Source organism: Gopherus evgoodei, chromosome 6 (assembly GCF_007399415.2).
Source record: "Gopherus evgoodei ecotype Sinaloan lineage chromosome 6, rGopEvg1_v1.p, whole genome shotgun sequence".
NCBI classification, from domain to species: domain Eukaryota; kingdom Metazoa; phylum Chordata; order Testudines; family Testudinidae; genus Gopherus; species Gopherus evgoodei.
Genome location: NC_044327.1, coordinates 82,570,979 through 82,598,009, shown reverse-complemented (window position 1 = coordinate 82,598,009; position 27,031 = coordinate 82,570,979). Strand labels below are relative to the sequence as shown.

Genomic DNA, 27,031 nt, shown 5'->3' with positions numbered 1-27,031 from the left:
ACACATAATGGTTACATCAAGGAACCTAGAGGATTTGCAAAATAACTTCGTAAGCACATGCACGCACACATTTACATTTTATTAATAGAGAAAGTATGTAGACTTACAGATCCATGTAAAAACAACAAAGCCCTGCTTACTAAAACCATTCCTCCAGTTAGAGTGACCAGAGCACAAGTGTGAAAAATAGGGACGGGGTGGGGGTAATAGGCAGCCATAGAAGATAAAGTCTCAAATATCTGGACTGTCCCTATAAAATTGGGACATCTGGTCACCCTACCTCCAGTGTCCTCACATCTCTGATGACCCACTGGGCTTTGGTCAGCCCTTTCAGGGTTCCAAGACCTTCCTCAGCCTTCAGCTTCTCTTCCTCCCCTTTCAGCAAGATCTCCTTTACTTATTCAGGTCCAGTGGCACTGTAACACAGGGATGTCCCTTTTTAACAGCAGCTGTGGACACCTTTTTCTTTGGTGAATACCCACTTCGTCACCCATGAAAGCTCATGCTCCAAAACGTCTGTTAGTCTATAAGGTGCCACAGTACTCTTTGCTGCTTTTACAGATCCAGACTAACACGGCTACCCCTCTGATACTTGACACCTTTTTCTTTGTTCTCCTGTTCTGTTAGGGAATTTCCACAACCTCCCTCCCTACAGTCAAGCTTGGGAGAAATTTAGCATAGCTCTTTAGCATATTCATTGTTCTACCATGGCAGAGTCATTCAATGTTAACAACTCTTTTGATTATCCTGTAGCTGCTTCCACACCAGGTTTACAAGATACCTAACCAGTTCCTCTCAGTAAATACACACAATACACACAAAGGTCTAATGTTACACACTGAGTTTATCATTTCTGATTAGAGTTCATAGGTTGTACATAGATAGATTCCCAAAGCCATCATACTCTATCATTTCATTTGTTCATCTTTTACGTGCATCTCCTAATAGTGCCTTTCAACACAGACCATTTTTTTTCATACCAATTTCTCTTTTGATAGAGTCACAAAACTTAACAACTCTCCCAACAGTTTTTTCAAAATCTGTACTGAACACTCATGCAGAATTCCCCTAGGAGTATACTGAATACCACTGCACTTATGATTATGCATTTAAGTGGTCCACTCTTCCTTCTTCATGTATGGGGATGCTCATACATACTTAACACATGATAGTTGTTGCTGGCTGTTATGGCCTCCACTTATTAGCCTAAGCATAATAATTTCATTAATACCTTGTACTCTTTCTCTCTTCTTAGAGACTTAGACTGTAAGCTATTTGGAAAGATACTGTCTTTTTGTTTGCGAGTGTGCATCATCTAGCAAAATGGATACGTCCCTTCCATCAAGACTCAGTCATGAAGTTACCTCTGTCCCCTTTGTATCTGTCATAGAGGGTATGCTCCATGAAGCTGGGGGCATCACCAGGAGAAAAGATGACTTTAGAGCAGCAGTTATTACCTCTCCATAGCTCTTTCTATACTGTGAATGTGATATGGGCAGCCAGCTAGTCTAACTTAGCCAATGGCAGCATGGCATAGGCGGAAACCATGTTGCAATTACTGTAAGAACCCTGGGAAGTGCACACAGTTTGAGACCCAGGGAAAGGATTCCGGTATTCCCATGGATCTTGGGCGTTCTGTGTGACATGGACAACACAAACTCAGATTTGCCATGTTCTAGCACCACCTTCCCGAAGTAATGATTTGGTGGCAAAGCAGCAACCGAAGTCAAGAAAGACGGATTATAGATATAGATCTCCCCTTTATATGCCATTTAATGGACAAAGAGAAGGATGATCTTATTTATTGTACAGGGCCTTACATACTATGATATAGTGTGATGGGGTGTACCAACCCTGCACTAGGTCAATGGGGCCAGACCAGTCACTATGGGCCCAGGAAGCCACGCTCCCTCACCTTTGCTGTGCATGCTCCAGGTAGAATGGACAGATAAAAGGACACAGCCCATCTCAGTCTGGGCTCACTGAGGAGGAGGAAGGATGTGTCTTTGTTATAACCTTATTCCCAGATTCTGGACCTTAGCGTCCAAAATATGGGGGTTAGCATGAAAACCTCCAAGCTTAGTTACCAGCTTGGACCTGGTACTGCTGCCACCACCCAAAAAATTAGAGTGTTTTGGGGCACTCTGGTCCCACTGAAAAACCTTCCCTGGGGACCCAAGACCCAAATCCCTTGAGTCTCACAACAAAGGGAAATAATCCTTTTTCCCTTCCCCCCTCCAGAGGCTCCTGGAGAGATACCCAGACACAAGCTCTGTGAAACTACGCAGAGTGATTCCCCCTCTCCGTTCCCAATCCTGGAACAAAAGCACTTTCCTCTTCACCCAGAGGAAATGCCAAATCAGGCTAGCAATCCAACACACAGCTCTCCCCTTGATTTCTTCCTCCCACCAATTCCCTGGTGAGTACAGACTTAATTTCCCTGAAGTAAAGAAAAACTCCAACAGGTCTTAAAAGAAAACTTTATATAAAAAAGAAAGAAAAAATACAAATGTTCTCTCTGTATTAAGATGATACAACACAGGGTCAATTGCTTAAAAGAATATTGAATAAACAGCCTTATTCAAAAAGAATACAAATCAAAGCATTCCAGCACTTATATTCATGCAAATACCAAAGAAAAGAAACCATAGAACTTACTATCTGATCTCTTTGTCCTTACACTTAGAAACAGAAGACTAGAAAATAGAACTACTTCTCCAAAGCTCAGAGGAAACAGGCAGACAGCCCAAAGACCTCTTACACCAACTTCCCTCCACCCAAAGTTGAAAAAATCCGGTTTCCTGATTGGTTCTCTGGTCAGGTGTTTTAGGTGAAAGAGACATTAACCCTTAGCTATCTGTTTATGACAGTCTTGTAGGCTCCTGCAGAGATGTCTATGACTCTCCAAGCAGTGGGAACCATGGACCCAGACTATGCTGTGGATGACCAGCCGACCGCGAACACTGACTAGGATGCTGCCAGCTGACGAGATGCCCAAGATGAGCCTTGCAGTAGGAAGTGACCCAGAGAACATAGTAGAAGCTGATGCTTGAACTCTTCACTGGGAATATCCCGACTTCACAGGCCGCTGGGTCAGAATCTGGTGGAGTAAGGTAGGTCCAGGTTCCTGCCCTCTCGCCCTCAGGCATGGGTACTGGGGACTACAACCATAGATTGATTGATTGCTCTTCAGAGCCCCGCAAATGCTATTGCCTTCCCCAGCGAGGATGCTCAGGGACCATAAAACTCTTTGCTTTGCCCTGCTCAGTAGACTACTTGTCGGCTTTACCCTGCCTGAAGGTCAAAGCCCCAACCGTGTTTTTTTGCCCCAGCCAGGAGGCTTGGGAAGCACAGATTGAGTGGTTGCTGGGCCCTGCCGGGGCGCTGAGTCCTCGTAATTAAAATTGCCTTATCCAACAGAGTCCCAATGGTTGTGTGATAGGGTATACCAATCTGGGCCAAGGGGGGAGGCCCCACTCGACAAACAGACCCTTCCTCCCCCGGGAAAGGTAGGATTAGACAGATATATTTTCGTTTCACTTGCTGGCCTCCATAGATCTGCATACAAATTTGTACATGCACATACACTGGTCAACACTACAAGTAAAAAAATCATGCGCACACTTGAACAATTCTAACTCTTGAATCCTTTAGAATTTACATTTGCACTAACTTATTTGTTTTAAGGTCCACATGCAGATGTGTATATCTGAAAAGTATCAATCTCCACATGTTTTCACAAAAATACGTGAACAGAAGTGTAGACCAGATAGAAACCCAGATGAAAATTTGTCACAGATTATTAACAGAGTGATGCTCATGTGTTTTAAAAAGGGAAACGATTAATGTCCGCAGGGTTTACCATGGGTAATGTTAGTATGACCCAGTTAACTGTTGGTCCAATGCCAGTTCTCAAACACGTGGTCAGCCTATGTAATCAGTTAAAAATATATATGTATGTCACCATGATTTAGTGCAGAATCTACTGCCCTAGTGCATTTGGATTGCCAAGGATACTAAATTAAGCATGACTTAAATAATTATTTATCATTCATATAAAAGAAGAAAAGCTGTATTTTTGTGTTACAGAATAGTAGAAACTTTAGGCATCAGTAAGTTCTATGTAATACATCTTAAATAAAATGGTTTCAAACAAAAATAAAAAAGGCTTTCCCTGCTATATTATGTTGCCAAGGACATTTTCACAGAAGAAACTATTTATTGGATTGATTATCTTAGAATTACAGTAATTAGAGATGGATTAGAATTATTAGGTGAGCTAGACCTTACACCCATTAGTGCAGGATTATTCTCTATAGCATACTCTCAACTGATCTGTTAAGGCTGATAGGAAATTGATATTCTGTGATTATTTGGTACCAGGATATGAATAAAGTTATATGTGGCTCTAAACAAACAAGAAGTTATTACTAGGGGTTCTATAAGAACATATACTTCAAAACATATTACAAAATTAAGAGCTTGTTCAGTCATTTCCTCTGCTGAGGTCAAATGGAAATCTGCTGCCATCATCCATTAGTTTACTGAAAAATGGGGCCAAATTTTCAGCTGGTGTATATCACCATAGCTCCACTGACTTCAAAAGAGCTACTATATGCCAGTTTACAGCAACTGAAACCTCAAGTTTTTCTTCAATGTATAAAAACTAATACTTGCTTCCACAAATCCATCTGCACATTCAAGTTTGAAAACTGCAAAAGCCCACAAAGTTTTAAAATTTCATTTAGTATTCTGGAAAGATACAAAAGAGATAGCAGGTACATTATTCTGCACAGTTAAAATTGTTTTTTGTTCTGGAATTTTATGCTGGATAACAAAGGCCTAATCAAAAGCCATTTTGGGGGGTGGGGGAAGGGTCACAGTATTGCCACTCTTACTTCAAGAATTCAGACCAATACTCTTATCTCTGTCGATTATTCAAATAGAAAATAAAGGTAAATTTGTTGGTGACTCCAAATTTTACTTCATATTAAATTTTATTCTTTAATATATATTAGATCATTATAGATAAAAATTTAGAAACATGCTGCAAAATTTCTGAAAAAAACTTTCCAAAGAAAATGGAACCTAGATCCTTCTCTCATAAAGTTGCAGTAATTTGCAATTCTATCGTTGCTTCTTTTTTCTGTGTAAATGCACTGCATTTAGAACTTTCATTAACATGAATAACACCAGGTCTTGCAACCAATCACTTCTGTCCAAGATGTTTTCAAACCTTTTAATCTGCATCCTTCAGGATTCCAGAATTATCTTAATGACCAATTTGCCTTTTCAGCTAAAGAATTTGTTTCCTTCTGGTGTTTTTGTTTCCAAGCTGTTGAGTCAGATCCCACTGCATAAAAAATCCAGGAGCATACGGAAACATAAGAGAGAGAGAGAGAGAGAGAGAGAGAGAGAGAGAGAGAGAGAGAGAGAGAGAGAGAGAGAGAGAGAGAGAGAGAGAGAAGAGAGAGGAGAGAGAGGAGAGAGAGAGAGAGAGAGGGAGAGAGAGAGAGAGAGAGAGAGAGAGAGAGAGAGAGAGAGAGAGAGCCTAGTTTTTAAAGCACACCATTTCTAAAAGCTGCACTATAGAGGTAATTATCCTGTGTGGATTCTTCTAAACTCATCAGGGATATCTCAACTGTATTACGAAATAAGAATAGTAGAAAGAAAAAACTGAAGTCCACTAATTACCACCCCATCCTCAGCAAGCCACAGAAAACTGATTGATCATCAGATCCTAACTGCTTATCTCTATTAAGGGGAAGTTTTAAAAGTTAATAGATATTATTGTAAAGGAGTCCTGGTGTTGATATTACCTATATTAAAACCAAAACAACCTCTGATTTCAGTTTTGGCCAACCCACATCATATGTGCAAAAAAAGAAGAATCTCTCCTGATGGTGGATTGTGGCAGAGAATGTCAAACACTGATAACTTCCTGAGGAAAAAAATAAATATTCTTAGGTGTTTTACCTAAACAGGTTTTTTTTCTTTTCTTTTTGGAATCTTCGTGAATTCTTATGTGTATGGTTGCTTTTACCTGTTTCCAACAGATCTTTATGCAGTGATCCATTTAATCTGTACCATGCAACAGGACCCCCTTCTAACCTGTTGTTCTCCAAAATGTATAGCTCTTCAGCCTTACTTAGCCAAGAAAATAAGTTTCATTAATTACATAACTTTCCTCTGGTCTCTCTCCAGAATCTTAACACAACTAAGGAGGTAAGATGCCCTAAACTAGATGGAAAGCTCCAGCTAGGGCCTCCTAATGTCTTTGTACAATGATACAGACCCCTATTTTAACCTGGTTCATAGGTATGCACCTAAATATAATCATGTGAGCAGTCCCATTCAAATCAATGGGACTACTTACTTGCTTAAAGTTGCTGGAGTCATATTTATTTACAAAGACTCCTTTAGATGAAGCATTTGCTGCAATCCAGTACTTTATTTAAAGCATAAGTTCCTTTATGAATATTATCTGCAGTCTAATGGGCATTGCTTTACATTTACTCACCCGATAATCCATCACTCATTTTGTAGATCACTCACATAACAGATTAAAACCTTTCTGAAGATGATCTTTGTCAATAAAGGTAATGATAATATTGCAGATGTTGGTGTCCTCCAGAAATTTTGCCACTCTATAGGTGCAGTCCTGCCCTAGGATATTAATAAACAAACTGAAGAGCAATTGTTTCAGCACTGACTTCATAGAATTATCACTTACAGCTTTTCTCCACTGCATCTAAGCACCATCTACCATGACCTTTTGCTTACATCCATTTCCATTTAACCCGGGGTGTGCAATAATTTTTGCATGGGGGGCCACTTCACAAATGCTGTAAGTTGTGACAGTCACACATTTCTATTATATTAATGGAAGAGATGCGGGGTCTGGGAAGGAGTCTGGTGCAGGAGGGGGTTCCAGGCTGATGCAGAGTGTTGGGGTACAGGAGATGGTGAGGGCTCTGGGAGGGGGTTCGGTGCAGGAGGGGGTTCTGACCTGCAGCAAGAGGTTGGGGTATGGGAGGGGGTGCAAGGTGCAGGCTCTGGCTGGGAGGCGCTTACCACAGGCTGGTCCTGGCTGGCGGTGCAGCAAGGCTCAGGCAGGCTGCCTCCATGCTGTGACCCTACGTCAATCCCGGGAGTGGCTGCTGCTGGCACATCTCTGTGCGCCCCTTTGGGGGAAGGGGGGCAGTGGGTCTCTGTGCGCTGCCCGCTCCTGCAAGAACTGCCCCTGCAGCTCCCATTGGCAGGCTTCCAGCTAATGGGAGCTGTGATGATGGCGCTGGGGGCAAGGGCAGCGCATGGAGCTACCTCCCCCCACCCCCCACCCACATACAAGGAGCACGCAGAGATATGCCAGCAGCTGCTAGCCACTTCCAGGAATGGCCTGGGGCCACGACAGGTAGGCAGCCTGCCTGAGTATCCCGTTGCGCCGCGGGACTTTTAGCAGCCTGGAGATCGCAAGGGGGCAGCCAAAGAACCTGGCAGACCAGGCAGAAGTGTTAGATGAGCCGGATCCAGCTCATGGGTTGTATTTTGCCCACCCCGATTTAACCTGTTCAGTTTTGATGCCTTCATGCCATACACAAGTTGGTTAGTTGCTTTAACAACATCTAGAGCTTTACTCAAGTCTAAATAGATTCCATACAATAACAGTGGGGCCATGGCAGCACCAGGTAGCCACTTGAATACATAAACAGGGTCCCAGCCAAGCCTGTATAACCAGTGTTGCTGCAGCTTCACTGCTCATGTTATTTGAGCTAGTTGGATCAAAGGTAACTCAGGTATGTCTACACATGCAAAAGTAACACTCCCTTCCCCCCTCACCAGAAGTACCAGGGTGGGACAGGAACTAGGAAAGGAGAGCTCAGTTGCTGCTGAGCCACAGGAGAGAGCAGATATTTCTTCTAGGGAGCAAACACCCTTCAAGAGTCCATCCCAGCCCTGAAGTGGACCAATGCCTTGCCATCAGGGGAGGCAGACAAAGATGCTGAGGAGCTGGCTGTACCCTGAGGAGACAAAGGATTTTTGGACCACGGCACCCTACACCCAGACTGTGGTAAGAAGTAGACTGGGGGACCAGGCCAGTTTTGCTGCCTGAGGGTGAGTCAGCATGTTGTGGCTGGATTCCCCACTGACCCAGTGGTGGAACACTCCACCACTGTTAAGGCCATGGGCTGGCACACAGTGGAGTCGGGTGGGCCTGGATCCCCCTACCCCTAAGACCCCAACCCTGGGGTGGCAGACTCCCCACTTGAGGCCAAGAGGCTTGTGTTTGTTGGCCATCCACCAGAGCCAAGTGTAGTAAGAAGAGGGACTGAAACATAAGGCCTTGTATTAGAGGCCTGGTATGAGGGCTGTGCTAAAGTCTTGGTCAAAACTTGCTAGTATAAAGAGAAATTAAGTTAAGTTGTGAGCAAGAGACAGACCCTGCTCACAGAATCTGGCAAAAACAAGGCTGATATTGCAGAAACACACATTCCTAAGTAGTGATAGGCATAAGAATATATATGCAAACACATTCCAGAACATCCCGATAAACACATTCCCCAAAGATAAACAGGAACACACTGACCCATCTTTAAGGATAAGGTCAGGAAGTCAGCATGATAAATAGGGATGTTTTGATCAAACATACAGGTATAAGGCAATGGGTGGCACCCTAATATGTCAGAATGTGGCACCCTGATGCTTAGGGTGATATGTAACTTGTTTGTATTGGTGTATAAAGATGTATCTCAGAGGGATTATTTTTGTCTGGTCTAGGGGACAGTAGAAAGTCCCACCAGTAACTAAGCTAGTCCATTGCAATGGACATACATGTGTTAGTGTACCTGTAACCATTGAGCCAGAGCATTAGAACTGTGCTTTGTTGACAATAAACCTGACCAAGTTCCTTCGCTATGAACCGAGTCTGTGGATTTATTAGTCTGCACACCAGGATGCCCAACCATTCGATGATCTTCCCTTCTGAGGGCTTGCCCCCCTAGAATCTTTATTTCTCTGCCCTGACTGCAGACCAGAACCCTAAACTCTTTGGTGTCCTGCCTTGCCTGAGGGCCAGGGCTCCTCGATAGATTATTTATGGCTATTTGCCCAGCCAGATGGCTGCAGGTTAAAGATTATTTGTGGTTCAGCCCTGCCCAGATGGCCAGAGTTCCCCTATAGACTTCTAATTATAGACTGTTAATTACTGTCTGCCCCAGCCAGGTGGCTGTGGGCCAAAGACTGCTGTGCTTTGCCCTGCCCATGGGGCCAGAGCTTTCCCCTATAAGACTGTTACTTGTGGTCTGCCAGTAGTGAGGTGGAGTGGCCTCCTTCCCCACTTGAGTGTCAGGGACCACTACACAGACATACCCTAAGTCTACTAATAGGCCTTCCCCTCCACTGAATAGCAGTGATATAGTATAACCACGTGGCACTACTCCACATGAGTATAGCCTCCCAGGGGGATAGCCCCTGTTGAGGAATCTCTCACAATGAAAAACAGACACACTCAAGAGCAACTTCGGTCATAGAGGTATCATAGAATATCAGGGTTGGAAGGGACCTCAGGAGGTCATCTATTCCAACCCTCTGCTCAAAGCAGGACCAATCCCCAGACAGATTTTTGCCCCAGATCCCTAAATGGCTCCCTCAGGGACTGAGTTTACAACCCGGGGTTTAGTAGGTCAATGCTCAAACCACTGAGCTATCCCTCCCCCCCACCTCATGCAGCAGTATTGAAGGCAGCTGATCCCGTGGATAGACATATACATCTTCATCAGGTGACACACTGCTGGAGCAGTTTTGCAGCAACCTTCTCAATGATTTTACCCAAAAATGGTAACTGGAGGTCTGAGCGCGATTGGAGGGTTTGTCAGCATCAAGAGATGGTTTCTTGAACAAAGATGACATCTTTCTGCACCATCCAGGAAGGAAGTGGATCTAACTCTCAAGCCACAGCCCACAAATCTGCCAGACCTCAACAAGGTCTCACAAGCTGAAACTCAAGCAGAGAAGATTCTGTGCTTGTCCTTTCAAGAACTGGTTCCGTTATCATGAAGGCAGGCAATTTTATCTGCATCTAAATGATTATGGGCCCAATACACTACTGTGTTCCTCCAGATTTACACCAGAGAAACTCCATTGAAACTATTTTCATGCAAGGTGTAACAGACACCTCGCCCCTTTCCAGTCCAGTACTATCCCCTCAAAAATCAAGAACCACAGTGTGGTCAGCTACATCAGAAGGACTAATAACCACCTAACAGAGAGTATGTCTACACTTTGACCTGGGGCTGTGATTCCCAGCTCACATTAGCCCTCATTGAGTTGGCATGCTAAAAATGATAGTAGCCATGGCAGCACAAGTGATGGGAGGGACGTTGCTCTGAGTATGTACGTAATATCACTAGTAAGCAAGCACTTATGGCACATAGCCATTCCTGCTGCTTACGTTTCCTGGCTACTTTCAATTTTTAGCATGCTAGCTTGACGAGAGTTAGTGAGAGCGTGTCCCCTCAAGCTGGAAATTACACCTGTATCTCAAGGAGTAGACATACCCACAATGTCTGGCTGTGGGACCATATGGTAGCCCAAAGGAATTTTTCATGTGGACACTGAAGTCCCACAGAACAATTTGTCTCAGTGATTTTATTGCCACTGTGAAAGGGAAACCTGATTAGCTCAATGGCATAGAGTATTGGGGGCAGTTTAAAATTTGGTTCTACTCTGAAATGATGTAAAAATGTAAAACAAAATCTTGTGGATCTTCAAATGTAGTCTTGTTTTTATTCAGTCATTTCTGCTTATTTCATTGACAAATTTCTAATAGTATTGGTCAGAAAACAAAACAACAAATGTGAATTTTTTCTTTGTCAAAATTTTATTTTGACAGACATTTTCTGACTCACGTCACTGTTCTTTACTCCTGTGAGCACAGTCATCAATGCAATTGCTAAAGAAAGTGAGAGCATGAAAGCAAGCACTGGATTCTGTGTGCAAAGCCACCAAAGGCAACAGGATTGCACTGGTGTCACTGAGGGTTTAATTTAGCTTGCTGGTGATTCATGACAAGGAAAGAACCCAGACTGACTCATAGGTCCTAGATTCAGTTTGCAGAGCTGACAGTTGGCAAAAATGTGGGATGGGTTTTTTTTGTGGAAATGGAGTAAATTGACATGGAAATCTCTGAAATATGGTAAGCTAACATTCATCACCTGCTCAGTTAGAGTGGTGTTCCTTTTTCCCCATTTATTCCTAGAATAACACATAACTTTCTCACTCCTCAAAATGTCTATGACAACTGAGACGCATAGAGCTTGTTAAAAAGAAAAAGGAAGGCGAATGGGGGGAATCTACACTATTGTTATCATTATTTTCAAAATTTGAAGCACTCAGGACACTCAGGATGTGGTCATTTTGCTCCAATGGAGTCCAAGTCTGCATCCCTTATTCATGTTGAATAGAACATACATGAGTTGTCCTACTGAATGATTCACATTAGTAAGTTCATAGATTCCAAGGTCAGAGGGGACCATTGTGATCATCCCATTTGACCTCCCATATAACTAGGGTCCTACCAAATTCGTGGTCCATTTTGGTCAATTTCATAGTAATAGGATTTTAAAAATCATATATTTCATTATTTCAGCTATTTAAATCTCAAATTTCAGGGTATTGTTGTTATAGGAATCCTGACCCAAAAAGGAGTTGCGGGGGGAGGGGGAGTTGCAAGGTTATTGGAGAGGGGGTGTTGCAGTACTGCTACCCTTACTTCTGTGCTGCCGTCTTCAGAGCTGGGCAGCTGGAGAGCGGAGGCTGCTGGCTGGGAGCCCAGCTCTGAGGGTAGAGCTGCCACCAGCAGCAGTGGAGAAGTAAAGATAGCATGGTATGGTATTGCCACCATTACTCCTACACTGCTGCCTGCAGAGTTAGGCCTTCAGTCAGCACCCACCACTCTCTGGCCACCCAGCTCTGAAGGCAGCAGTGCAGAAGTAAGAGTGGCATGGTATGGCATTGCTGCCATTACTTCTGTGTTGCTTCTGGCAGGATGCTGCCTTCAGAGCTGGGCACCCAGCCAACAACCACCACTCTCCAGTCACCCAGCTCTGAAGGTAGCACAGATGTAAGGGTGGCAATACCATGACATCTCTAAAATAACCTTACAACCTCTGTGGAATTCTCTTTTGGGTCAGGCCCACCAATTTGAGAAATGTTGGTTTCCCCTGTGAAATCTGTTTAGTATAGGGTAAAATACCAGATGTCATGGTCCATGATGAGTTTTTCATGACTGTGAATTTGGTAGGGCCCGATGTATAATGCAGGCCATAGAACTTCTTCAAAATAATTCCTAGAGCAGATCTTTTAGAAAAACATCCAACCTTGATTTAGAAATGGTCAGTGATAAATAATCCACCATGACTCACAGTAAATTGGTTCAGTGGGTAATTACCCTCATTGTCAAAAAATTATGGCTTATTTACACCTTATTCCGTCATTGCAAATGAGTGTTGCCGGTTCAAATACTTCATAAATAGGTTTCTTCTGCTCACATCCCAAAGCCACAATTCCAAATAAATTAATATCTTTCTTCAATTGGTCCCTCAGCTATGTATTGAAGCAGATGATGCTCTCCCATAAATACTTAAGAATATGTGGCTTCTGAGAAAATTACCCATGAGTTACTGAAATGACTACAAAATGTTCTAGATAGTTTATTCAGAAACTCCAGCCTAACTTGTAGGGCTGACATACCTGAAATAGGCATGCCCAAGTTAAGACAAGACAACCCTGAACAAATAATTGCTGAAACAACTAACTACGGTGAATATGCTTCTAGAAAATAAGGGAGGCAGAAACTAACTAAACTAACAATTGTCAGTATGTTTATAATAATAATAAAAATATATGGAGATATGTCTATCTCATAGAACTGGAAGGGTCCCTGAAAGGTCATTGAGTCCAGCCCCCTGCCTTCACTAGCAGGACCAAGTACTGATTTTTGTCCCAGATCCCTAAGTAATCCCCTCAAGGATTGAACTCACCACACTGGGTTTAGCAAGCCAATGCTCAAACCACTGAGCTATCCCTATAACAAATGAGGTAGATGGAAACAACCTGAACTGATAAGTTTGCCTTATGCAATCTTCAAAGCAATTGATCTTTATATGCAAGAAGTATAGATGTTATTAGCTAGGAAAGTTGTGTATGAACTGTGTAGGGTGACCAGATGTCCTGATTTTATAGGGACAGTCCCAATATTTGGGGCTTTGTCTTATATAGGCATCTATTTACCCCCCATCCCCTGTCCCAATTTTTCACACTTGCTGTCTGGTCACCCTAAAACTGTGTGATGTGTGACATGAATTGGAATTGTGGTAACATTCTGTACCTAACCTCCTTGTGTCTTAGTCTGTCCAGCATGGACAAAGAGCTGTTACTTGCCTAATAAAGTAACCTGCAGGATGAGCTGGAGTTGAACTGATTTTTTTTTTTAATCCCAGAGAACTGGATGAAGCATTCTCCCCAAATTGGATAAGGTGTTCTGAATAAGCAGAAAAGGTCTTGGAGGAAATCTCAGCATCACTGGTGCTGTGACTTGAATCTGTGTCTGGATTAGGTGACCCAGATCCACTTGTCTGGAACAGGTAACATAGGTTTTGTTATACGTAGCTTTACTGGTGATACTCACAACCTAACATTTAAGTAATGGCATTATTAGATGGGTTTAAATTGAGGAGATTTTGACTGCATTAAAGAAATGGGTTAAATCCAAGGGAAAGCCCTTTGGATTCCCCAGGGAGGTCTTGGGGGGAACTTGGTCCAAGTAGGAAAGAAACTCCAATAGGTTTGGATAAAAAGTAAAGAAACAAACATGTTGTTACGGGGATTAATTTTGGGGCTAGGAACCCTGTGTAAGGAAACTAGAGAGCAAGGTTTTAAGTAAGTAAGGTGGAGAAGGAGAAATGTGAACTGAAAGAGAAAAAAAAAAGAATTATATTAGGTGCATGCTGAGCAATCCAATGAATCTTTAGAAATCTATAGAGCCAATACATAAGGCAGTAGACGTGTTGATGGAATGAGGAATGACAAAGCTAATATCCTTGATGTGTAATTTTCCCGCATAGCCAGTGAAAAATTCAGCAGGTGAGTCAAAATTAACAATAGAAGTGTAAACAACAAAAATCTATGGCTCCTATAATATCAGTTTATCCTGAAATGATTGCAAAATCTCTCCTAAAATGAAGTGGTTTTCAATATTGGCGATTAGTAATGGCTTCTGGATGTTGTCCCTGTTCCCAGAGTGTCAGTATACAACAGCGTTCATGTGGGAACGAGTGCAGTATGTGTGGACCATGTTACCCCAGGGGTACATAGACTCTCCAGTATTTTTCATAGACAGATGAAACCGAGATCTCAGGACCTTTCTGAACCTGCAAGGTCTCGTTCGGAATGATGTATTGGTGCAGTCCCTCACTGAGATGGAACACAGACAGGATATCTCTGAGTCATTCTGGGGCTTGCAGCAGGCAAGGTTAAAAATTAACAGTGGAAAAGCACAATTGGTTCACAGAAAGGTTATATTCTTGAGGGCAACAACAGTTGAGGAAGGATGTAGTAGTGATCATCATAGAGATGAATTAATTTCCAAATTACTAATCCCTCCTGATAAGCGAGCATTACAGCTACTTTTGGGAATCACCAGATTTGGTAGGGGATTCTCGCCATTTCATGTGGAAGCTGCTAGTCCTTTGTGTTAGTTCGAGAGGGCCTCCCACCATGATTGGCAGGAAGAACACACTGAAGTAGTGGTAAAGCTGAAACAGCTTTTGGGGAGTGCTCCAGTGTTGGAAGGTCCAAATGAAAGTAAACCGTTCTTTATGTACCCTGCAGTAACTCCAGTTGGCACAGGGTTGGTGGTTCATGCAGAAATATGAAAATCAGGATCAATCAGTAGTATTTGCTTCCTAACTATTGCAAAATGTGGAACCTCAATACATTTGATGGGAGAAAATTGTGTTGACTGTGTACTGGGCAATAACTAAAAACAAATCTCTGTTGGAGGACAGAAGCTGTTCATTGCTAGTTACCTCCTTCAAGATACTGCTGGGGGAAAAAGTATCAGCTGGATAAAGTTAGCAATGGATTCCGGCATTGCAGGAAGAAAATGTGGAGGCACTACAGCTAAAAGAACCAAAGGAATGGGTGGCAGGAATCCACACAGAAAGAATGCCCCATGAATGAGAAGTTAGCTAAGCTAGCACTTGACAGCTAATCTTTAAAGTACAAAATGGTAACAAGGTTAGAGAGGAGGATACTTGGTATACAGATGGCAGTAGCCATTATGTAAAGGGACAAAGGAAAGGAGGCTAGATAGCAGCAAAGCTGAGAGATGAAGTGACTGTAAATACTTTGCTGTATAACTGTGGGAATAAGTCAGCTCAGTATGCAGAACTAGCAGCTATTGTTAGAGTACTGATGGAAGAAAAAAAGGGTCCTGCTCTAAGTTTACTGTAGTCTTGGAGTTGGCTTGGGTGTTCAGGGGAGCTATGTTGATGCTGGCCTGGTGGGCTCAGAACACGTATTATGCTATGGATGAAGAAGAAATCAAGTTCATCACTATATGGATGATGGGATGGATTGCACCTTCAGCAAGTTCACAGATGACACTAAGCTGGGAGGAGAGGTAAAAATGCTGGAGGGTAGTGATACAGTCCAGAGTGACTTAGACAAATTGAAGGATTGGGCCAAAGAAATCTGATGAGGTTCAACAAGGACAAGTGCAGAGTCCTGCACTTAGGAAGGAAGAATCCCATGCACTGCTACAGTCTGGGGAACAACTGGCTAAGCAGCAGTTCTGCAGGAAAGGACCTGGGGATTACAGTGGAAGAGAAGCTGGATATGAGTCAACGGTGTGCCCATGTTGCCAAGAAGGCCAATGGCATATTGGGCTGAATTAGTAGGAGCACTGCCAGCAGATCGAGGGAAGTGATTATTCCCCTGTATTCAGTTCTGGTGAGGCCACACCTGGAGTACTGCATTCAGATTTGGTCCCCCACCCCACTATAGAGGGGATGTGTACAAATTGGAGAGAGTCCAGTGGAATGCAACAAAAATGATTAGGGGGCTGGGGCACATGACTTACGAGGAGAGGCTGAGGGAACTGGGGTTATTTAGTCTGCAGAAGAGAAGAGTGAGGGGGGGGATCTGATAGCAGCCTTCAACTACCTGAATGGGGGTTCCAAAGAGGAAGGAACTAGGCTGTTTTCAGTGGCGGCAGATGACAGAACAAGTAGTAATGGTCTCAAGTTGCAGTGGAAGAGGTCTAGGTTGGATATTAAGAAACACTATTTCACTTGGAGGGTGGTGAAGCACTGGAATGGGTTACCTAGGGAGGTGGTGGAATCCCCATTCTTAGAGGTTTTTAAGGCCCGGCTTGACAACGCCCTGGCTGGGACGATTTAGTTGGTGATGGTCCTGCTTTGAGCAGCGGATAGGACTAGATGACCTCCTGAGGTCTCTTCCAATCCTAATATTCTATGATTCTATGACAAAAGCTGGATAATATGACTAAATATTTTGAAAAAGAACAGATATGGTAAAAATCTGAGCACACAGAAAGAAAGGGCTATTCATAAAAGGAAATGAGGAAGTAGATTTAGCAGCCAAAGACACAGTGGTAACCAGATCACCCTGTCTGTTGGACACTGGTTTAGAAGTTATTCCACTGGCAGCTGTCACCTGGGGCCAGCCGCAATCATTACAAGCTAAGCCAGAGCAACTGCAGAGCATCCTCAGAGTTAGGTCCACTATAAAAGCAAGTTCAAAGCCTGGGAATAAAGGTGGATGGCCAGGAGTTAGTAATAAAGAAGGGACTCGTGTGTAAAGTCAGAAGATGGTTTAGCATGGGTAGTACAAAGGGATATAAGGAAGGATTTCTTAGCATGAGTACATGGATCAACTATGAGTGGTCACCCTAAATATGAATCTACCCAGGAAAGACTGGCAAAAACAGGATGTTGGCCCAGGAATAGGATTTGAATGGGCAGCTTAATTCCTATCTTCTTTGTGCTAGGTATGATCCAGTAGATAGAAAATGCAGAGGGGCACTCATGGAACAGGCTCGGAGGGGACCCTGGAAACTAAAGGAGCCAAACTGATTACATTGGGGAACTACCCCTAACCCATCAAGGGGACAAATATGTACTAGTTGTAGTGACTCATTCTTACAGTGGGTGGAAGCATTTCCTACTAAAAATAAGTCTCCACTGACAACAGCTAAACACCTGGTGTATAATTTGTTCAGTTGGTGAGGGGTTCCCAAGGCAATTGATTCACATAATGGTAGAGGATTTATTGGATCAGTGGTTAACAAAATATGAACATAAGAATGGCCATACTGGATCAGACCAAAGGCCCACTTAGCCCAGTATCCTATCCAATGCCAGGTGCCCCAGAGGGAATGAACAGAACAGGTAATCATCAAGTGATCCATCCCCTGTCACCCATTCCCAGCTTCTGGCAAACAGAGGCTAGGGACACCAGCACAGTAGCAGGCATTGATCAGAAATTCCACATGGCTTATCATCCCAAAGCAGCGGTACAAGTGGAAAGAATGAACTGAACCATTAAAACTGAACTCATGAAAGGAGTAAACATAACAGGTAATAATTGTGATTAGGTTGCATCAGAGCTAGAGAATGAAGATCCGTGGGGTTTTCCCCTTCAGAGGTTTAATGGGGAGACCAATGATACTGTGGGAGAATATGATTAACCCTACACAAGGCCATATGGCTACAGTAGTTTTGTCAGAGTCCTGGGTATAGGACTTGCAGAAGCAGATTTTGCCATTGCAAAAAAGAGTGCAGAAGATCCAGGTGTGGTTTGATGCCAAAGGGGACCTGACTAGACATCATATAGGCTCCAAATCATGATGCTGGATCAGGCCACATACCACCCATTCCTGAAGGCAAAGTAGCACAGCCCATACTTTCTGCTGGATCAGCTTGGTCCCTTGGTATGCTTATTGGAGTTGGGAAACAGAGGACAGAACTGGGTGAATGAGAGTCAGTTTACAGCCTACTAAGGTAGGTAAAGAAAGAAGCAAGAAATGAATACTTGCAGCACATTTGGTATTAAATTTGTAATGCATTTAATTTAGAAAATAGAAGAGATAAAGACGGGGGAAAAGTTTAAAATTTTAAACAGAGCACTGATTTGGAAAAGGGAATTTATAATATTGGGGAAGAAAAATTGCAATTTGCAAGACTAGAAGGTCCTGGGCACAACATGAAATTAATAATAGGACTGTGCCAATCAGGACTGTTATTCCCAGATGAACAGGGAGTCCTAGAGAATTAGTGTATGTTAACAGTATGGGTATTATTGAGAATGGAACACATATGCAACACTATCAGAGTGTTAAGTTGGCAACAAGGGATGAGGTAGAGAAAAACATCAATGTTGTCAAAGAACCTGGCATAGATGGTTCTGTGAATGTTCAGTACAAGGGAAGACATCTACCTCAGAGGGAAGTTGGACTCAGCTAGTCACCAAAGAGAAAATGAATGAGGTGATACAGCTCAGTGCAACTGTGTGCGCAGTGGGATAGCCCCAATTTTTTGTTAGGATGTCGTCAAGTCAGGGGAACCTGGATGAGTTTTCCCTAAACCTCACCTCTCTGATTCAAACTGGGACCCAGGCCCTATCGCTAAATATAAGGATTGAGGAGAACAGGGAGGTGGCAGTTTTGGACAATACTGAATGGGAATCATTAGTGACTAATATTTTTGTGCCCATACCTCCCTTGTCCATTAACATAAAGCAGTAATGAGAAGCAGAGCAACTGATGCCCACTGACTAACTGATAGCCAAGCAACAACAAATTGGGGATAGTACTGTACAGGCTATAGAAACATCCAGATGGACCATACCAGTAGAGAGGATCTTGCATGCCATGCTGTGTACTTTAAGTTTAGTCTTAATGAGAGTTCAAATAAAAACAACTATTTTGGTCATAGGAATACGTTGCTGGATAATACAATTGAAAAAGCAAGCACAAAGAGAAATATGATGCAACTGAAACAAATGTTAACGTAAGAGACAACAAAAAGGAGTGGAACATGGGCTGACTGAGCTGACATAAGCAGATCCAAGTTAAAACAAAAAGAACCCGAAAAAGTAACTGCTGAAACAACTAACTATAGTAGATATGTTTATGGTACACAAAGTCGGCAGAAACAACCTGAACTGATAAGTTTACCATATGTAATCTGCAAAGCAATTGTTTTTTACATGCAAGAAGTATAGATGTTAATAGCCAGGAAAGATGTATATAAACTGTGTAGTGTGTGACATGAATTAGAATTGTAGTATCATCCTGTACCTAAACCCCCTGCGTCTGAGCCTGGCTAGCGAGGACACACAGCTGTTACATGCCTAATAAAGTAACTAAAGTGATAAGCTGGAGTTTGAGGGGTTTTTGAATCCAAAAGAACTGGATGAAGTGTTCTCTCAGAACTGGACAAGGTGTTCTGAATAAGCAGAGTGGAAAAGGGGGGAAATCCCAACACAACTCAGCCAGCATCGTTATAATATATGAACAACAAAATAACAATTTGCCTTACTGCCTTCATGCGTACAGTGTAATTGTACAGGACAAAAAAAGTATTAAATGTCAACTGCTCTAATGTATTGTAGTCTAGCTAGTGTATAAATGTTAATATCTACTTGTATTAAAAAAGTTTTCTTCCAATCACTATCTCTGGATTTCAAATTAAAAACGTAGCATTATTTATGCATATGCAACGTGATTATTCCATCTTCCCAAATGCTTTACTTGTTTGCACTTTATTTTACCTACTAAATGTGGACCTTATAGAACTGTTTAAAGTTCTCAGTACAAAAAAAAATTGTAAGTTATACTACCCATTATGACAATATGCTTTCATCTCAGATTCACTCACAATTGGCTCCTTCCCAGTTCTCTACAACACAATTTTCTACACAATAAGTCCATAAATTTACTGCTAAAAACCTATGCAAAGGCTATTCTAGGGTTGCATAAGCTATTGCTAAATGAGCTAAATTCTGCCCAGGCCAGCACAGATGTATTAGTGAGGAAAGGGGAGGGTAAGTGCTCAGGGAGCCTCTTTCTACCCCTTGTTCACCTGTGCGCCGAGCCAGAAAAAGGCTGTTACTTGTACTCCTCAAGTGCTATGGGACAGCCAACTATCATATCTGATGACATTTCATAGCCACAGGAAAGCACGTAAAACAGGAAAGCATGGCCAGGGGCCCACTCTGGATGCAGCAGTATTAGTGCCTGGCAGGAGATGCTGTGTGGAGAGAGGACTGCTATATCTTTTCAAGGCAGTAGTAAATGTCACTGCATCAACAAGCAAAATGGAACAAAATAAGTTACAGGTGTTTAGTGCCATAAAATCTGCAATCTCAATATGTTGATGAACAACCCTAAAATTAGATATGAGAACATTAATATTAGCAGTAGAATAATTAGTCTCATAAGCTTCTTAAGGAAATATAGGTAAAGGAGATATTAACAGACTCTACAACATTACTCCTGGAGAATAACTAGAAACTAAATAACATTCAACTGACTTCAATAGTTACCTAATGTATCTAATAAATACATGACATCCAGGCTCAAACTAGGCAGCAGAGAAATTTCCTGGGAAGTTCCACCAAGAAGTGGTATCTTAAACATAGATCCACTGATCTGCAGCCCAAGTCCTGTTTGCCAAGGGGCCCAGGGCCAAATAGAATGTAAAGCCACAGAACTATGTGCAGGTCCTCACTACTAATAAAGAGTGGGTCCAAGAGAATTAGGAGGTTGGGATTCGGGTGGCAGTGAGGTGCGGGCCCAGCTGCTGTGTTTGAATGTAGCATGTTACAGTGTTATGTGATACACATGTGATGTGTAACACCTCATAATGCTACACTATAAGCAAACACAAATCAGCCATCAGTAGGAAGGCAAATCATATGAAAAACCAAACACCAAGAAAACTGGGACCACCATAGAGTCACAGCCTAATAAAACCGCAGCAGGACTTCTGGTCCTCTAATATGAGGGGAGAAAAGACCATCCTCATCTTCACTATAAGTCAACACTGCTGATAATCACCTCTTCTATCCTTCCCTGGAATCTCCTACCTCTCTAATCCAACACTGATGACACATATACATACATTTGTGTACTGAGCTCTCTATTTCACAGATATCATTTCCACTCCTCCTTTTCTGTTCTTTAATTCTCTTTCATTCATCTATTTGCATGTCCTATATCACTGTTAAAGGGAGAAGAAAGGTACCCTAACTAACTGGTTGCATCTGATGATTATATAGGATAGTCAGTTCCTTTCTATTTGTGCTTCAGAGTAATTTATAAACTCTACCTCCACCAGCCTAGGTCCAAAACTTTTCCAATTCAGTCTGAGATAATGGAATTTGTAGCTATGTGCTCTACCCAACTCTACCATCTTCCTGTGTCCCCCTTCACCCCAAACAATCTTCTGATGGGACACTGAAGACTGATTCATTAGACTCACCATTGTATTTTCAGTCACTCAGATGAATCCATGCATTGCAAATCATCACACCACTACACACTTCTAATTTGTTCTTGTGTCATGGTTACTATTATACCCAAACCAACTGGTCTCTTACTGTGAAATGCAAACAAATGCTAAATAGGCCTTATTCTGATTTCTCAAATGCTGATTTTATATCCACGTTACTCAGTTGTAGTCACTCTTGATTTACAAAAGCATAAGTTCAGAATCAGGCCACATTGGCTTATCAAGCAATTGAGCTTTGCAGCCCTCATTAAAATAAATAAAATCACTGAAATTAGCAGCAGGGTATTTGAACGAATTGGATTGCGGTGACCTTTACAAGCTAGGTAAAATTTCTGGCAAACAGACAATCTCTCTAAAATAAAACACTGAACTTTGCTGAGTCGTTTTTCTTTTTGGATATAATTTAGAGATAATTAGGGAACAAAGAAACAATCAAAGAAAATATGAATTCAGATACCACAAACATTAGACACAAGGATAAGGCACCAATAACGAACAAGGCAATGACACAAAATGCAAAGGACACACCACTATTTGGATAATCATAGACTAATAGGATACTTAGACAGTTATTGCCATATTTTATGTTTGCACTTACCAACCTCCACAACACTAGAACAGTTGGGGTCTGTGAAGCCACTGGGACATTCACATGAAAAGAAGTCATCAGCCAACCCAGACAAACAGATGCCACCATTTTCACAGGGGTTGGAATCACACACATCTCCTGTGAATTAAAGAAAAATATTCTCAGTCTTTCATACAGGTCCCCCAAAACCCCTTACGTGATAATTTTAGTACAGCTAGATTATTGACAACCAAGAACAGACCAGCATAATGGCTCCAGATTCCTTTGAAAACCAAACACCTTCAGATTTACAATTCTACTATGGGCTCAATTTTACATTTATTTAAAGAGACTCACATTTGTCCCAAGATTTTCATTTTGTTCATAGAAGCTTTTACCAACAATAAAGACAAATCGGTTTCCATTTTTAAAAAAAAAACATTTCATAAGAAACTGCCTTGATACATTCAGACATTACCTTTCAGATGCAACACAAACCTTGAATCACTGAAAACAAAAATCTGATAATAATCAACAGAAGTGAAAGTAATTTGTGTGATTGAAAAGACCCTGCCCATTCCCACTTTCCCTTTGAAGCCACTGAGTGTACATCATCATTGCAGAATTAACTCAAGCTCTTCCTTGGGTGTTGATTTTACCTGGCTCCACTCCTCACACACAACTATCCCATGAAGTTTAGTGGTGCTTTCAATCCTGGCTAGCTGGCTTATCTAGGGATATAGGCTAAAACCAGGTCAAGGCTTTCCCATGAGCTGGCAACCTGCCCACTTTGTAGTGAGAATGTAGCTAAACTACTCAAGTTCTGATAGTCCTCCATTGCCTTCCCACAATTCCCCCTTTATTCCCCAAAGGACAAACAAGTTGTCCCAAAATTCACTGGGAAAGAGTTGTAGTGTGGTTCATTTGACCATATTACAAAGAACCATGGGATATGCCTAGTGACACTGTGGTGGGATGGGTTTCCACTCTGGTCAGGGACGGGTTAAAGTGCTCATCTGAGCACAATGAGCCCCAATCCAGTGCACCTGTGAGGCCTGTCAAACCTTGAGAGGAGCGACTCCTTAAAAGGAAGGATCTAAACCCAGTGCACAGTGGCAATCAGAGGGAAGCAGAGCTAGAGCTTCTTAGCCCCACAGAGCCAAGGTATGCTCACCAGGAAAGCTGAGGAAGGGCCTACACTGCCTGGACCCTTTGGAGAGGTAAAGGGACTATCTTTATTTTGTCTGTTTTTTTTCTGGTGCCCAGCGTGCTCAACCTGGTCCTCTTGGACACACGGAGGATTAGGAATTTAGCTGTCCGTCATAGAGACTATTTAGTTTTTGCCTTCCAGAGAATTATAGGGTAAGCTTGGACTGTTTTGTGAGCTGCAGGATTATTTTGTTGCCTTTTTTGTTTTAGACTGTTGTTATGGCCAGAGGGGAGATCCACTGCCCTAAGACTTGCAAATGGAAGGCCACACCCCACACTTCAAACCAGTGCTCCAGTGACAACTACATATAGAGAAGGATGTCTAAAATGAGAGAGGTGCCTCCCATTATCCCAAGGAGGCACCCTGAAGATACAACCTATGGCAGACACACATGGATGGGCACAGCGCTGGTGAGAATATCGTAATTCAGGTATGGATTTATGCCCAGGCGAGGCTACCCAGATACGAATTACTTGCATTAACTTTGCAGTGAAGACATACCCTCAACTGGGTCTCCTGGCTGAAGAGTCTGTGCTTTTCTCTTCTGACCTTACTTTCCATCAGATTGCTTTGTTTATAGCATCTGAGGGAATCAGTTCCATGTAATACAGATGGGACAAGAGAAGTGTCCAGAGCTGTGTGGACTAGACTATAAAAGTTTGTTCAATTTTAATAATCTAAAGCTATGTTAGTATCATAGGCAAGTAAAAATATGTGCGCCATGGATTTATAATTTGGCAGAATCACTGTGAAATATTCTATCACTTTAAGACACTTCAGATTCATAATGTAAACTTGGAGCCTGCTACAAAGCCCATGGAAGTCTTACCATTGATATTAGTGGATTTTGGATTGTGCACTTGATCTCCATTATATATAACCCCATGTCACCAGGGACAGGTATATCTAGATTCCAGAAAAAATGGTATCAGCTACTGGCATGTTTCAGGGCCCATTGTTATAGAAATAGTCCCTCTGACCTCTTGCGTCTGACCCAGAGTCCCGTGATGTCAGTTTGTTGCTCAGATAGTAAACTGCATATTGAGTTGCTGATTTCTTATGCTCTTCCCCACCGTGCAAAACAGGTCCATAAGAATAAAAATGTATTTTGATTTTATGTGAATGTCTGGCCTTATAAACCACAGAAGCACAGTTCACTTAGTTTAGTAGCGGAACTCCAGAATTGAATTTCCTTGTATTTTATGTTTGAATGGGTCATATTGTAATAGTGCTAATTTGCACTTCAAACATTTTTTAGTTTCTATTCCATACTATGGAATTCTATATGTCAATCAAAACTTGTTACTCATGCATGTGAATTCACAAATCTGAAAGGAATACTCAGTTGTTATACAAGCAACATTACACACACACATAATTACACCATTGTTCTCAGACAGGTGATCAATGAAGAATTTTACCATTCATATTTTAGTGTGGTTAATAATATACTTCAAAAACTACCAACAAGTATTTGTATAATATTTTGCTAATCTCATCTAAAATAAAACAAATCTTAATGGGGATTCTTTTAATTGTTTTTAAAGATTAAATAGAGGGGCATTCTGCAATTTAGAATTTATTTGAGTTTTTTTATTTGTTTTAGTCTTTGGGTTGGTTGGCTGCTTGCTTTTTTAATTAAAGAGATGTTGTTTTTGCATCTAATATTTATTCAAAGAGTACCAAGGGAAACTTACTTGTCTGTATCAGTGGAATGAAAGATTAGGCGCAGTCATATGCATTGAAATAGATCTTGAAGCCCAGGAGGATCTTCCCAGAGGGGCCATTACAGACGAGTCTATGTCTGAACTGCCTACACATGCAAACTGGCAGATGAAAGACTAACGTTCTCAAATAAGGCTACTCTAATGACACAAATATATGCAAGTGAAGTGGAGACCATGGAGCACCTGCTTGTTTGCTGACTCATTGGGGAGGTCCGTATGAAGGAGAACCTTGTTGCAGCAACAGAAAGAGCCATCACTTGTGCATGGGTCTGGAAAAACATCTAGTTTGTGACAAGGACACAAGAAGTAGTAGTGAGTACTAACCAATGTGGATTCTGTTATACATTAATCACATATGCATGGTTGTGGTGTTGATGAGGGAAATTCAAATACTTTTATCATTTTTTGACATATAAATTAGCCTTAAGATCAGTATCTAGTGGGTGAATTCCAAATTAAAAGAATAATCACATGTAAAAAATTCACTTTATAGTAGTTTAAAAGCTTTCCTTTATTGAATACTGTATTTCTAATGCAAAAAACCTCAAGTTGACTTTTGAGTTTGCCAAATTTAAATTGGTCTCATGGAATAGGCCATTTCTGACTTGACATGTGTATGTCTGCTCCCTGGTAACTCTATATCCTGCCAATTGTACACCAAGAGGCAGATAATTGGCTCAAAGAGAGAGCCAATGATATGCCCTTCCATTTTTTAAAGCATCAGTTTTAAATTTCTCCTGAGGGTTGTCTGTCTGTTTGGAGATCAAAGAATGCTAGATCTTGACTGCATGGGGCTCATTTACGCATTTCTGCAGTGAAGATAGAGTGGTATGGGCCCAATTAATACCATCATGGGAAGAGGATGCTCTGAGAAATGTATTCCTACAATGCTATTAATTAATTTGGAGGAGAAACACTGATTGGACAAACCGTGTGGAAGTTCTCAGTAACATTAAAAGGGACCTTTGGATTTAGATAAGATATTTCCTGGTTTTTGTGCTGTTCTGATCTTTAACAACACAAGCCAATGAACCAGAAAGTCTTCATGGGATTAAAGGGAGCAAGCATTTAGGGCCTAATTCTGTTCCCATTAAGTCAAAGGGAGCTTTGACATTGACTTCAATGGGAGCAGGATGCATGCCTAGATTTTCCATTTGTAGCCATTACTTGACATCTTATACTATGAACAGACTGTGTATAATTATCCAAAGGATGACATGTGATGTCTCTACTGTATGGTTATCATAATCATTTCAAAATGTACCTACGTATAATATTTAAAGAGTTATGTAGCTATACATGAAAATATGTTCTCAAAGCCTGGGAGTTAAGGTAGGTAAACAGCTGACCTGTTTCAGACCTGTTCCTTCCAGGGTAATAGACATTTCTCTCTTTAGATGGGTGTTGTGTATTGTCTGCATTACAATGTATGTGTCTATTTGCACACTGAGCCAAAATGCTAATCAGAAGATTGTGAAAATTTAGAGTAGAGAGTAAATTTACAGGAAGAAATAAGACAGCAAGAGGGGATTCTGAGTAAAAAATACGGATTGTTGGAATACATCTAGGGGACAGAGCTACCCCTCCCTGCATCTTTCCACTGAGGAGGCAAGAGGACAGCGTGACTTGTCTCATGTTCAGAAGACAACAGCCATGCCTGGGTGTAATACGCAGGAAGGATTTTGGTTGAACTTTTGCTCTATAAGACATGATAGTGACTAGTTAACTAAGTCTAGGTTCTAGAACATGAGTTGTGTTTTTATTTTATATGTAACCATTTTGTTTCCAATCCTTCTACTTGCTTTCTCTAAAAGCTCTACTCTTTGTAAGATAAACTTTTCTTAGTTTTCACTATAAATACAACTAAGTTCTGTGGGCTAAGCGGAGCTGTGAGCTCAAGAGAAACTGGTAAACTGGGTGGACTGTTCCT

General features: G+C 41.8%; 1 protein-coding gene across 2 annotated transcripts in view; it reads right to left on the bottom strand.

Moving 5' to 3' along the window:
- EDIL3 (EGF like repeats and discoidin domains 3) overlaps positions 1–27,031 on the bottom strand; it is a 442,715-nt gene that overhangs the window by 310,670 nt on the left and 105,014 nt on the right. For both annotated transcript variants that reach the window (XM_030567391.1, XM_030567392.1), the window contains exon 2: positions 22,195–22,323. In XM_030567391.1, coding sequence (XP_030423251.1) covers positions 22,195–22,323 — 129 coding nt within the window. The remainder of the gene's footprint in view (positions 1–22,194; positions 22,324–27,031) is intronic.